Source organism: Aristolochia californica, unplaced genomic scaffold, assembly GCF_029961685.1.
Source record: "Aristolochia californica isolate CCGP_79_NKW_82.1479 unplaced genomic scaffold, dmAriCali1.0.hap1 SCAF_13, whole genome shotgun sequence".
Classification (NCBI taxonomy): domain Eukaryota; kingdom Viridiplantae; phylum Streptophyta; class Magnoliopsida; order Piperales; family Aristolochiaceae; genus Aristolochia; species Aristolochia californica.
The window spans coordinates 24,483,586-24,496,623 of NW_027181804.1; the positions used below are offsets into that span (position 1 = coordinate 24,483,586).

At 38.0% G+C, this 13,038-nt stretch overlaps 1 protein-coding gene across 1 annotated transcript; it reads right to left on the reverse strand.

Moving 5' to 3' along the window:
• Nucleotides 1-7,578: 7,578 nt before the first annotated feature.
• LOC137949087 (protein BRANCHLESS TRICHOME-like) lies at nucleotides 7,579-8,613 on the reverse strand. Its single transcript, XM_068795361.1, has one exon. It carries the CDS (start codon nucleotides 8,521-8,523, stop codon nucleotides 7,723-7,725), a length of 801 nt encoding a protein of 266 aa, XP_068651462.1. The 5' UTR covers nucleotides 8,524-8,613; the 3' UTR covers nucleotides 7,579-7,722.
• Nucleotides 8,614-13,038: the final 4,425 nt, after the last annotated feature.

A 13,038-nucleotide genomic window follows, 5' to 3' on the forward strand; every position in this document is an offset into this window, starting at 1 on the left:
TAAGAGGACTCAAATGTCATCCAAAAGATATAATAATGACATTACCATGAACCATTTTACTAACAATCATTTTCTCTCACCACAAAAAGCAAGAATAGAGACTAAGGACATCAAATAAAACTTAATTGAGATGGCATATGACCAAGAAGGTGGTGTATGAAACATAAAAGAATCCATAGATTTAAGTTACTTGCAACAAAAACAAGCAAGGACCCTCTCAATGTCGATTCTCATTTCATTTCAAATTCTACACCCACCTCCCCCCCCCCCAAAAAAAAAAAAAAATATGACCAAGAAGGTGGTGTATGAAACATAAAAGAATCCATAGATTTAAGTTACTTGCAACAAAAACAAGCAAGGACCCTCTCAATGTCGATTCTCATTTCATTTCAAATTCTACACCCACCTCCCCCCCCCCACCCCAAAAAAAAAAAAAATATGACCAAGAAGGTGGTGTATGAAACATAAAAGAATCCATAGATTTAAGTTACTTGCAACAAAAACAAGCAAGGACCCTCTCAATGTCGATTCTCATTTCATTTCAAATTCTACAATCCCCCCCCCCCCCCCCCCCCCCCCCTCCCCAAAAAAAAAAAAAAAAAGAGATCAAAGAAGACAAAAAAGAATTACTCCACACCCACAACAGAGAAGACTCTGACGGGTGGCAATAGGATGGCCAAGACAACTTCCACGAATGTTTCAAGATAATTATATCATGAAGGACTATTGCACCGGATGGAATTCCAACTTTATGATCCCACGCTAATCACTAAAAGTTCAAATGTAATTCCTTCACATAAAGAAAAAATTATATTCAAAAGTCCCATAGACTACCACTTACCAACCAATGGTGTCAACCCTAAACGGAAAAGTAAAAAAGGAAAAAAAAATATGAAAAGAACGAAATCATATCCACCAAAGTCATCCAAATTGTTCCACAAAGCCTCAAAAAACGATGTATGAAGAGAAAAAGAGAACTACTTACTGTACACAACTTCCTAGTTTCCAAATGTCTCTTTGTAATAGTCTATTTTTACCACAAAAAATCAAACCAAGCCACTAAAAAAAATATTAGTCAAAGAAAACTATTTCAAAAGAGAAAAGTTCAAGAATAATGAAGAACAAAAATATATAAGGAGAGAATATGAAAACTAAATAATTGGGTCAATTAAACTACTATCATTTTTAACAAACAAGGGTTGTTTATTAAAGTTAGATTTTTTTATCATCGGTAATACAATTGATGAGGTAATTGGCTGCATTTTTCCCTTAAGCTCAACTCCCATGGAGTGTAGGAAAAACAAGGGAATACTCTCAAGACCAAAAATATCAAAAAGTACATATTAGCCTTTAATTTGTCATAGCTCACTTCTATACAAGGGGATGACTACCCTCTCCAAGAAGCACCCATCCAATTGTCACAATAATCTTACATCCAGATTATAAAACCCAGTTACTAAGAAGATTCTTCATTACCTTTAGTTTTTCACTGATTCAAATTCATAGAGATTATTTGATTTTAAAGAAAAACTTCTAAGTTCTACATGCATAGACATATGTATCTTGTGAGTGTTCAATCACACAATTTAGTCTATTTTTTTCATTGACCTTTTTGAATTGTACCTCATTCTCCTGTATTTGTTTCAACCAATATTATCTTTTTCTAGATAATGTAAGTGTGGCCCTTACATAGGAACATGCAAAAGGACCTAAGTCTATAGTCTTTAAGAGTTTTGAGGCTGCCCACATATGCGTGAATATGAAAGATTCGGCAACTCTTTTAAAGTAATTAGAACTAAGTTACCAATGCTCTTCATAGCACCCTTCTGAGAGACTAATTTCTATTTTGTTGTGGTTGTTGTATTCGTGGATGCATCCTAAGTTCACTAGTCTTGGGTGTCTTCCATTCTTAGTATAACACCACCATATCTATCTGCTCTAACATCAAGTAATTTGAATGTGCTTTACTTTGCACACCTCCAATGACAATGTTACAAGTTCAACACTAGATTCACTCTAAAACCAAAGGTGGAAAAGGAAAAATTATGAATCCAAAAAACTCACAGTCCCAATTGCAATATTTGCCAAAAAAAAAAAAAAAAAATCAAATACAACACAACAACTCTAGTGGGACTCATGCAACCTATTCCCATTCACAAAAGAATTATGGAGGATGTAGTCGTGGATTCCATCGAACTACTATGTCCATCCAAAGTGATCTATGTAGTAGTCGATAGACTATGTCATTTTGGTGCCCTGAAGACTCCCAATATCGTAAGATCCATAGTAGAAGCATGTGTTACTCATGTGGCCAAATTGTATGGGATGCCATGAACTATAGTCTCAGGTAGAGACTCCACCTTTATATGCACCTTTTGGAGTGTACCAATCTAAAGATGAGTATCACTTATCATCCTCGAATAGACAACCAAACAGAATTGGTAAATTCATGCTTAGAAATGCACTTTTTGGATCTCTTACCTCCCTTTGCCAAAGTACTCCTATAACAATTCCTATCACACTTCTTTGAAGATGACTCATTTGAAGCTGTTTATGGCAGGCCCTCTCCCATCATTTCATATATCAAAGGCACCACAAATATTGCAACCCTCGAAGAAGCCTTAATAGATAGTGATCAAGCCTTAAAGCACACCAGGCACCACCTATCCATGGCTCAACAACGAATGTAAAGATAACATGACAAACAACACAAGGAAGTGGAATTTTCCATCCGTAAATAGGTCTACCTTAAACTCCAACCTTATAGGTTACACAATCAAAAGCTCACCCTATAATTCTTTGCTCCATTAAAAATACTCCAAAAATTTGCAAGGTAGCCTATTGTCTGTACTTACTAGAAGACTCAACTATCCTCCTTGTCTTCATTTTTCTGAGCCTAAAAGGAACCTCGATAATGCACATTCAATTTCTACCACTCTACCCTCCATCAAAGCCATACTAGTTGTCATTCCCTTGACTAAAGTAAAAAAATGTCAAGTACGACAGGGCATTGGATTACATACCAAGCTCCTCATGCAATGGAAGCCAACACAATTAGATGAAACTACCTGGGAACGTGAGGATGATTTCCTTCTACAGTTACCCGACTTTGAACATTCAGGGCAAGGTTGATCTCCAAGAGGGATAGAATGATAGAAACCCAAATTAAACCACAAAGAACAAAGAGAAGAGAAAGAAGAAGAGAAGAAGAGAAGAAGAAGAGAATTAGAAATAAAACGATGTACCACTAGAAAATAGAAAGAGCAAGTGGAGACATTTCCAAACAACAAGGAGCATGGAACATGAGGGCAAAAGAGTAAATATGCTCCTCAAGAGGCTGGTCAAAGACAAGTCATACTTGCCTCTTCTTGAAAAGATCAGATTCTATTAAATTATCAATAATTTTTCCATGGTTTATGTAATCTTTTAATTCCCTAGGATCTCTCTTTGATTTATGTAATCTTTCAATTTCCTGGCATCTCTCCATGATTTATGTAATTAAGGAATCATAATTGATTGAATTTCCAAAATCATGCAATAAGAAATCATAAATAGAGGTGTTGGCTAAAGGAAGAAATCAATCAAGCTTTTTTTCCAATTGTCTTACCTTGTTCTCTATCTCCTCCTCAATATCGACCTCTTCCCTCTGTGCCTCTCTCTCTCTCTCTCTCTCCCTCTCTCTCCACTTGTCCCTTGAAGCTCTATTGATTCCTTCCTCTAAATTCCCCTATGTCGGCCCCTCATTCCCAAAGAACCCTGTATACTTCTTCAATCCCTCAACTTCATCAAGCCTCTTTCACCATAATATCCTTCAAACATATTTTAACCTTTAGACCTCCAAATTCCAGCCTTCTTCAAAGACATCCAGCCCTAATTTTCCAACTTATAAGTAGAGAAATGTAGGATCTTTAAGTGGTTTGTTCCTCACGAAACATAGCAAAGGTGGTGACATGCTTTCATCTATTGTAATCTTAAGTGCATGACTACTTGTCATACTTTGGCTGCAGAATAATAGAGACAACACACAAAAGAGATTCTCATCCCACCTTCATCTTCCTCCAAGAGAACCTTTTCCTCTTCTTTAGTTCGAAGAAAGGCGATACTTTATTCCACCTTAAAAGTCCAATCACTCAAATCTTCTTCTAGTTTGAAATGAGAAAGATAAGTCCAATTAGGAGACACTAAAGGGAGTCATGTTGTTGGTAAGAGGAATCTCCTAAGAAAGAAGGTCAAATAGGGGGATGTATGGTAAGGAAGAAGGAAAACTATGTTAAGTCTTGTGTGGCACAACCTAGGGGGTGAATAGGTTTGTGTTCTTTGCTGACAATTATAGATTTTTTTTCTTTGGGTTGATGTGTTCTTTTCTTTCCATATGAATTTCAATTTGTAAAGTGATTCAAATTAAGGTTCAATGAAAGAAAAACAGATTACCACAATGAACATATTTTATCGTGATTCACAACCCCAACTTAGGTTGTTATGTCCAATCCCAAAGTCTTTTCATTTTGGAGTTGAATCCACTATGTCAAAACAAAATAAAGGCAACAATTATCAAATTACATTGCTGCTTAAATAAGGACTTACACCACTTATTGGTCGCACAGGCCAATTTACAACACTTGTTCATATAAGGACTAAAATAACGATATGCTCACCTCCTTGGACTTATGTTTTTGATTTTCACCACCTCAACTATAGCCCTAAAGGCTCGACGTTATGTTGAGGATGATCATGCCTACTCGTGGCTTGACCTAGAGCATGCAAGGGTTAATTGATTACAATTCAGCTACTACAAATAATGCCTCTCAATATGTTTGATTTCAATTAGAAGTACAAACAAAAATTACACCCTCCTATATGACCACCAAAGTTAGAAGTGGCTCAAGATATGCAAATTCAATTGATTTCAAAGTCAAGCACAACTTGCAAACCCAAATAAATATTTCAAAGTATAAGCTCAATATGTAAACAGCCCAAAGTAAAGATTTTTTTTTTTTTTTGAAAACTATAGCCTAAAGTATTTTTTTAATTACACAAATGATATTAAAGTTTAAGGCATAAATTCAGAGTTCTATAGTATTTGGGTTTCTTTAGAGAAACTCAATCAAATAGATAAATAAAACTCAAGGCTCAATAGTAGTTCCTAGATGTATGCAAGTATTTTTACACTCTGCCTAATGGAATAAAGTCCTAACACATTTATGAATTTGTGTTGGTTATCAAGTATCTGTCTACTAGTTTTTTTTGTCTTGTGGATGAAGTGTTTCTTTGCATAAAGTCTTGATAATTCCATTTGTGTTGGTTATTGAGTAGCTTGTCTCTTATTTAAGGGATTAGACATCGTGCCCGTGGGCCAACTAACTAGGCGTAGGGCAGCATGATGGGCACAAGCCAACAAAAGCCAATTCATATGATGATTTATGTATCATAGTCTATTTTTTCCATTGTGTAACATGTCCAAGATAATAAATCTGACTTTGTATTACTCGTCATAGTCTATTTATGTGATGAGCCTAGTCTATGAGAATCCTTGTGTTTAACGGGTAGAGTATATGTTTCTCCTATCTATTTTGGAATGTGTTTAACCTCAGGAGTTCAGTGTTAAGACATTGTTTCTTTTGCTACAAGTTTAGAGTTGTCTCATACCATATCTAGCTGGTAGATCAAGGAGTCGTCATGAATCTTGTTAGTGACAATTCATAAGATAAAGAGGAGTACTAGTAAGATTACAACTAGCAGGCTTGACGGTAATAATAATCTTATGTGGGATAGGGCAGCCTCCATCTATACATAAATGTTTAGAGTTGTATACATAGAGCCATGAAGAAGGTATATGGGAAGCTTATTCTTGTTGGAGTTTTTCAGTTTCCCTTATGCGATGAGCAATAGCTACAAATGCCCTTCTTTCTCAAGATATCAACCAGCTCAAGAACATGCTCAGCAATAAGATGGCTTAGCTTCCTCATTCTCCGTGTTTCTTCTTCCTAAATGAAAAATATTTCTTGCACAAGAGTAGGACGATATGTGATTGTTCCACCAGGCCGTCCTTCTTGCTTTGTTATTGGTTCAATATTATCTCAAAGCATGACTTGCCAAATTGAGATTGTTGACTACAAAAATTGTGCCTTTGACAATTGGACTAGGAACCATCTCTTCGTCCAATACTGGTCCCCAGGTGAAAGTTTATTTGTTTCTACATCAAAGCCTACAGTTTTTTTGCCTTAAGAACTCGATGCAATTTTCGCCAAGATATCTACCATCTCTTTAAGCTACTCAGATGAGACGCGGGCAAGCAAACTCTTAAGTGTTTAAATTTTTACGATTATAAGTGACTTTCACATTTTTTATTTTAATAATTATTTAAAATTGGACCGTAATGAAAAATATTTACAAGGGCGCCTCATCATGTCATCGTTTCTCTCACAGTGTCGGCGTAGTTAAAAGGAGTAATTACCCGTAACTTCATATCGACATGAACTTGTTGCAGTTGTGTAGGGAAAGAAAGCCATGTCGTTTTAATTATGTGTGTCCTGCTCACCTTATGACCAACATGTTAGCACTTCCTGCTTCAGAGTTATGACCATTATCCATTAGATGTAGATTAGGTGAGTTGTTGTAACTTCCCTCTTTTGATGGAAAATGACTTAAAATTCCGATCTAGTCTAGCAGAAGATGTATGTGACTTCTCCATCAAGGTGCTTCTGAATAGATAAGACACTCTTTTGTAACTTCTGGAATTTGATTGTCATGGTTAGAGGTAAGCATTCATGTTTCCATTTACATTCTGATTATGAATTTCATGATGTATGATAAAAATTAGTTTCTTACATAGCAATCTTCCTTTCCCATTATAAGTTGTGTGGAATCATTTTAATCCCCTACTCTTGTATCTCGTATTAGTTGCCTAGTTGCCAACCAATTGTCCACAATAAAGCTTGCCCATAATTTCAAAAAATTTCATTTAGAAATAAGGAACATCTATTGGCGTTAACACTAGGTTAATTAAGTAGTCAAACTCAGTTGACTCGAGCTTAGATCTTTTTGGATCGAGAGTATAATTTTATGACATTATTTTATAAGATCTATTAACAAGTAGGGTGAAATGAACAAGTTTGTCCCTTAATAAGGGGCATGATTGGATTAAATGGAAACCCAACTCAATCTAACCGATCCTCGAGTCTACTTACATGGTATATTTAAAAATTATACATGAATTTACAAGACAATTTTTTTTTAGAAGTGTAATTTAATTGATACATAATTGTAACAACCAATCTTTGTATGTTAATGTATAATTTTATGTAATTTAATTGATATACATAATTGTAACTACCAATCTTTGTATGTTTATGTATAATTTTATGATTTATTAATTTTATGTAATTTAATTGGTATATATAATTGTAACAACCAATCTTTGTATGTTTATGTATAATTTATGATTTATTAATTGATATACCATGCATCTTGTGACAATCGGATGCTCTTGTATTTGTATTTACAGAGACACGAGAAGCCACAGGTGAAGAAAATGGCAAGATAACGATCTCTACCTTCATGACTACCGTGTTCCGCCTCACCAGCAATGGCGACATATTTGATTCTCTTACGATGACTTTGCTCAAGAAAAAGGATAACGAGAAAAGGAAGGGGTAGAGATATTAATTGAAGAGAAATGCGACAAAAAAAAAATGTATTTACCCAGAAAGAATGAATTAATCGTCACCCCACGAGGACACCGCCAGATCCGGCGACGTTGAGGCCGCCGGCCGAGTTCTTGTGTCTGAGAAGGAGTCGGAGCTGCGCTCTCTGGCACTCCACCTTTGAGCCCGGCTGCCGACCTCTCGAACCCACCGCCCGCACTACACGAGGGAATTCCACGAACCCTTTTATTCCTCTCATAATGTGAGGATTCTCCGCCTCCGGTGACCTCCGTCGTTGATAGATTGTTCGAAGGTTGTTATGGTTGTTGATACTGGTATTCTCGCCGGCTACCACTTTCAAAGTCGGAATTCCCAGTGTTTTATCCCCTGCTTTCTCTTGAATCTCTTCCTCAGATGCATTCGGCGGCTGAAATTGAATATTCTTGTTCAAGTTGTGCGTCTGCTCGAGATCGATATCTTTATTCTTTGACAGTTCGGCAAGTCTCTCGTCCATGAGAAGTTTTGCTTCAGTGAGCTTCATATGAACCCTCTCCTCTCTCCAGACCTCCGCTACTCGCATCATTTTCCTCTCCTCCTCCATCTCCTTTTTCATTCGCTCGATCTCCGCATTATCGGCTGCAATGACGTTCTCCAATTCCTTGCAAACACGTTTCATCCCCTCCCGTGCTTTCATCTCCTCGCTGAGCTCCTTAGCCAGCCTTCTGTTTAAGGACTCGGCCTTCTTCCGCAGCCTTCTCTCAAATTCAACCTCAGCCTTGAGATCCTCAATCCGGGCACGCGCCAGATCGATATCAGACTGCACGACGGAGACACGCCTGTGCGATACGCTAAAGGACGACGCCTCGTCGGGGGAGTCCATGGAGCTATCCAAATGAAAGAAAGTGAGATCCCAGAGAGAGGCAGCAAGTTTGCGAGCAGAGAGTGGAAGATGGTGGTTGCTATGTTGTTGTTGCTGGCAATGGCGAGTGGAATAAAAGGGATTTTCGTAAAGCTTCCAACTCGGTAAAGGGGATGTGGGGTTTCTGAAAGTATCGCGAGTTCCGAATCCGATCTTGGTCATCATCTTCTCCTCCATTCCTCTGAGCTGTTTTCCCACCTTTTTTCGCTTTTCGCCCTCAGAAAAGGAACCGGAAGTGGACCCTATTCCCACCACCATTAAAAAGCTCAGCGTCGGCTTTGTAAAAGAGAAGGGTGGGCATGGATTGGATTCACATGCGCGCCTCTCCGCACATTGTCGTCATCATTAAACCTCGCATCTCTTCTCTCCCCTGTCTGCATCATTAAACCTTTCTGCTCCTTCCTTATATGGCCCAAATGGCACTACCGGTTCTTAAGCCGAGGCCAAGCAAGAGTATTCAGACGAGGCTGGACAACCGATCTTTTACAGATCTACTGAAGTACACCCATTTTTAATCTGGTTTCAGACCTATCCGGTCGTCACTCATAAAGAAATTGGGAGTCGCACAGTCCTGTTACCAATTTAATAACAGAACTTTCTGAGTAGATCATGGGACCAGCTCATAATGCATCTCTCCAGTAGACAATAATGTGAATGGAAAGCGCTTCCCCATTAAATCTCTCACTAATTGTTTCCTTACTCTTATTTCAAATGCTATTTCATAGAGAAGACCACGGTATGTGTAAAATCAGGAATTCATCTTCTTCTTTTTCAAAACCAGAAACAAATAAACGACATTTCATAAGCTAATTTCTGTTTTAAAAAGGGACAAAGAGCAGATAAATGGAACAATGTCGTTCTTCCGTTAAGATGTTTCCCTGGTTCCATTATTGGTTGAGGGAAGTGTAATCGCTGTCTCCGAGCACGAAAGGGGAAACGACAGTAACATGAAGGCCCCATCTAGTGCTGCTTCAGTGAACGAAGGTTCCGCACAGAGTCAGAATTTCAGTCTTTTTACGTGACTGACTTTCATCGTAAGATAACTATTTGAAGATCTAGCTAAGGATCATGTCATCCACCCGAATTCTGCATTTTGAGGATAATGTCGCCGTTCTAGCTGAGGATCATGTCATCCACCCGAATTCTGCATTTCGACAATAATGTCGCCGTTCTGCCTGACAAAAACGCGTCATTCGCTTCCATGGAAACTTATTCACCAACAACATGGTATACAGCTTTGGATCCTCCGAGCGTTAGGTGGTGCACATGATCCTTAGATTTTGCTACCCACTATGCATTTTTCTTCTTTATTAAATTTTTACGATATCTTTTTACGACGGCATTGACAAGCAGAAGGGAAAGATTAGAAATTGCATGAAAGTTGGATTCTGTTCTTCTTTTCTTTCTTAAATAAACCAAAGCTTACTCTTGGCGTTTACAGAGGGAGAGAGAGAGAGAGGACCGCATGTAAGGGTCATCTTCTCACAGGGCAGGCACATGATGCCATAAAAGCACGCCCAGGAAACAAGAAAAAACAATGACGAGCGAAACTTTCCAACCAATTGCTTAATGAAATGTCTTGCTTTTGTCACGTGTGAGACATTCAGAGAGAAGACCCAACGGTTTGGTTGACCTAGAAGCTTAGAGTTAAATTATTTGAGGGCAATTTACTAATTTTCTATGAATTGATGCCAAATTGACTATTCTTCGACCAAAGATGAAAGCATGAGAAAATTAACTATTGCTTTAGGCTTTCCCTGCCTAGGAGACATATGAGTACAAACACCTTCCTTTTTGAGATCTCAAATTCATTTGATTGAGCTTTATATCTTCTAACCATCTCATTGTATTATACACATTTATTCATATGATAGAATAGAGATGTGTTTCTTGATAAGGGATTAATAGAGTCTTTGATTTATGTTCCCTTCGGTTCTCAGATAAGCTCTTTGTTGTATTTATCACTTTGTTGTAATTATCTCTTCGTTTAAACTTATCGATTCATTTAAGTTTATCGTTGTAAATTGTATATAAATATCACTCTTAAACAATGCAAATATGTGGTTCAGTTCAACTTCTCATAGGATATCAGAGCATATCGATTAATCCCCTTCTTTCAAATTTTTTCGCTTCCTGTGCCTTTTTGCCCGTAACACCCTCTTTGCAAATCGCTTCCTCGATTGAGCTTTCGTGCACCTCCGACGACCCCAACTGAGCCACCGGAACGGAGTTCTGACATCCCACAACAAACAAACAACCGCCTCTTCTCCCAACTTTGTCACTGCGAGGTTGAAGACGACGTGTGCCTTCTTTGCAAACTATTTGCTCAATTGAGCTTCCATGCACCTCCAACTACCCTAGCTAAGCCACTAGTGAGTTCTGACGTCTCGCAATGGCCTCCAAGGCGTGCCTCCGCTAAGTTCCTCTATCAGCGTGAGCGTGAAGACAACACGCGAGGTTGAAGACTAAGCATGTAAGTGAGTTGCATGTGTGACATTCACAATGCGAGAGAAAAAAATCTGCTCAATGTTTCTCACTTCCAACTCACAACCTATTTTACGCATGTCGACTCAGTCAAATCAATCACTATGTCTAGTCATGCGGGTTGGTGCCCTTCACCTAACAACCATGGCTGCCCACTCAGGTGCCCCAACTGACACCAACCATCCTTGACCTCGTCCATATCCGAGGTTTTATCAGATTTGTGGTAACCAAGGACACTCGGCTAAGGAATGTCCATCAATTCAACTCATACCAATCCAGCCCACCAATACAAGATGTCCATCTTCTCATACTTTTTGAAACACCATGGCATTCGGCATAGTTACTTGATAGTGGAGCATCTCACCATTTCACAAAAGATTTGTGCAACTTATCTCTTCACATACTCTATACTGGCTCAAATGATGTTATGATTGGCAATAGCACTGGTCTTTCCATCACCCACATTGGTTCTATATCTCTTCCAACTCCCAATACTAAATTTACTTTGAATGATGTCCTTCACATACTAAACATGCAAAAGAACATAATTTTTATCTCTCAATTTTGTACGACTAATAATATTTCTATTGAATTTCTCGACTTCCTTTCATGTGAAGGATCTTCGAACGAGGACAATCCATTTGACAGGCAGCACTAGAGATGGAGTGTATGAGTGGTCGTCTCGTAAATCTTTGTTTCTCCAATTCTCGCTTTCTCTCAAGTCAAAACCACATCATCCAATTGGCATCATCGATTAGGTTATCACGATCTTTCCATTTTGACACACATATTTTCTAGTTATCATTTAAACTTTTCTACTCCTATGCCAAAAGAATTTTCATGTCATGCATGTCTTTGCAATAAAAGCCATAAAATGCCTTTCTCAACGTCATCTCTTATCTCTACACAACCACTTGAAATTATTTTTCTGATTTATGGACTTCTCCATTTTTTTCATAAGATAATTTCAAATACTATGTCATTTTCGTTGATCACTATACCAAATACATATGGTTTTTCCCACTCAAACAAAAATCTTTTCACTATTACAAATCTATTTTGAAAAATTACTTCAAAAGAAAAATTATCACACTCTATTTAGACAAAAGGGGAGAATATTACTACATTTCTTTAAATGGCATCTCTCACCTAACCACTCCACCCATACACATGAACACAATGGCTACTTAAAAAGATGACATCATCAAATTGTTGAAATTGGTCTCACCTTACTTTCTCATGCCTTTCTTCCAATTACTTTTTCGTCCCATGCCTTTTCTACTACCATCTATTTAAAAAACAAGATGTCAACCTCTACTCTCAATCAACCATCTTCCTATGAGTTAATTTTCCACCAAACGCCAAATTATTCTAAACTAAAGATTTTTGGCTATTTATGTTATCCTTGGCTTCGTCCATATACATCTCACACACTTGATCAAAGGTCTAAACCATGTGTATTACTTGGTTACTCTTTATCTCAAAGTGTTTACTTGTGTTTGACCCATCTACTTAAAAAATATTTGTTTCTCATCATGTCAATTGTAGAGTCATTCTTCCTGTACACCGCTCTCAATAATCACTTGTCATGTCTCACCTCCACCACCGTTGATACCTGAATTCCCCCTGTGCTTACTATTTCATCAACTTCGTCACCATAGGCAACTTTTAACACTCCTCCTCAAGGGCACCCTTAAGACATGCCTCGTTCTTATGATAACTCACAAACCTCTGAGTCACTAACACTTCATAGATAAACTGAACAGTAGCCACAACCCATCCAACCATCCCCAAATGCTAGCCATCCATCCATTGAAACACAGTCTACCACCCAACAACTCACCCAACATCGCATGACCACTCAGGCCAAAAATAGTATTCATAAACCTATTCAAAAACTCAACCTTCACACCCACCTGCCATCCCAACCCGACCTTAAAGCTACCTCCATGACTCAAGCCATCAAAGATCATAATTGGCGTCGAACTATGT

Bases quoted from the DNA above. Each gene is read 5' to 3' on its own strand.
- LOC137949087 (XM_068795361.1), bottom strand. From the start codon at position 8,523: ATGGACTCCCCCGACGAGGCGTCGTCCTTTAGCGTATCGCACAGGCGT.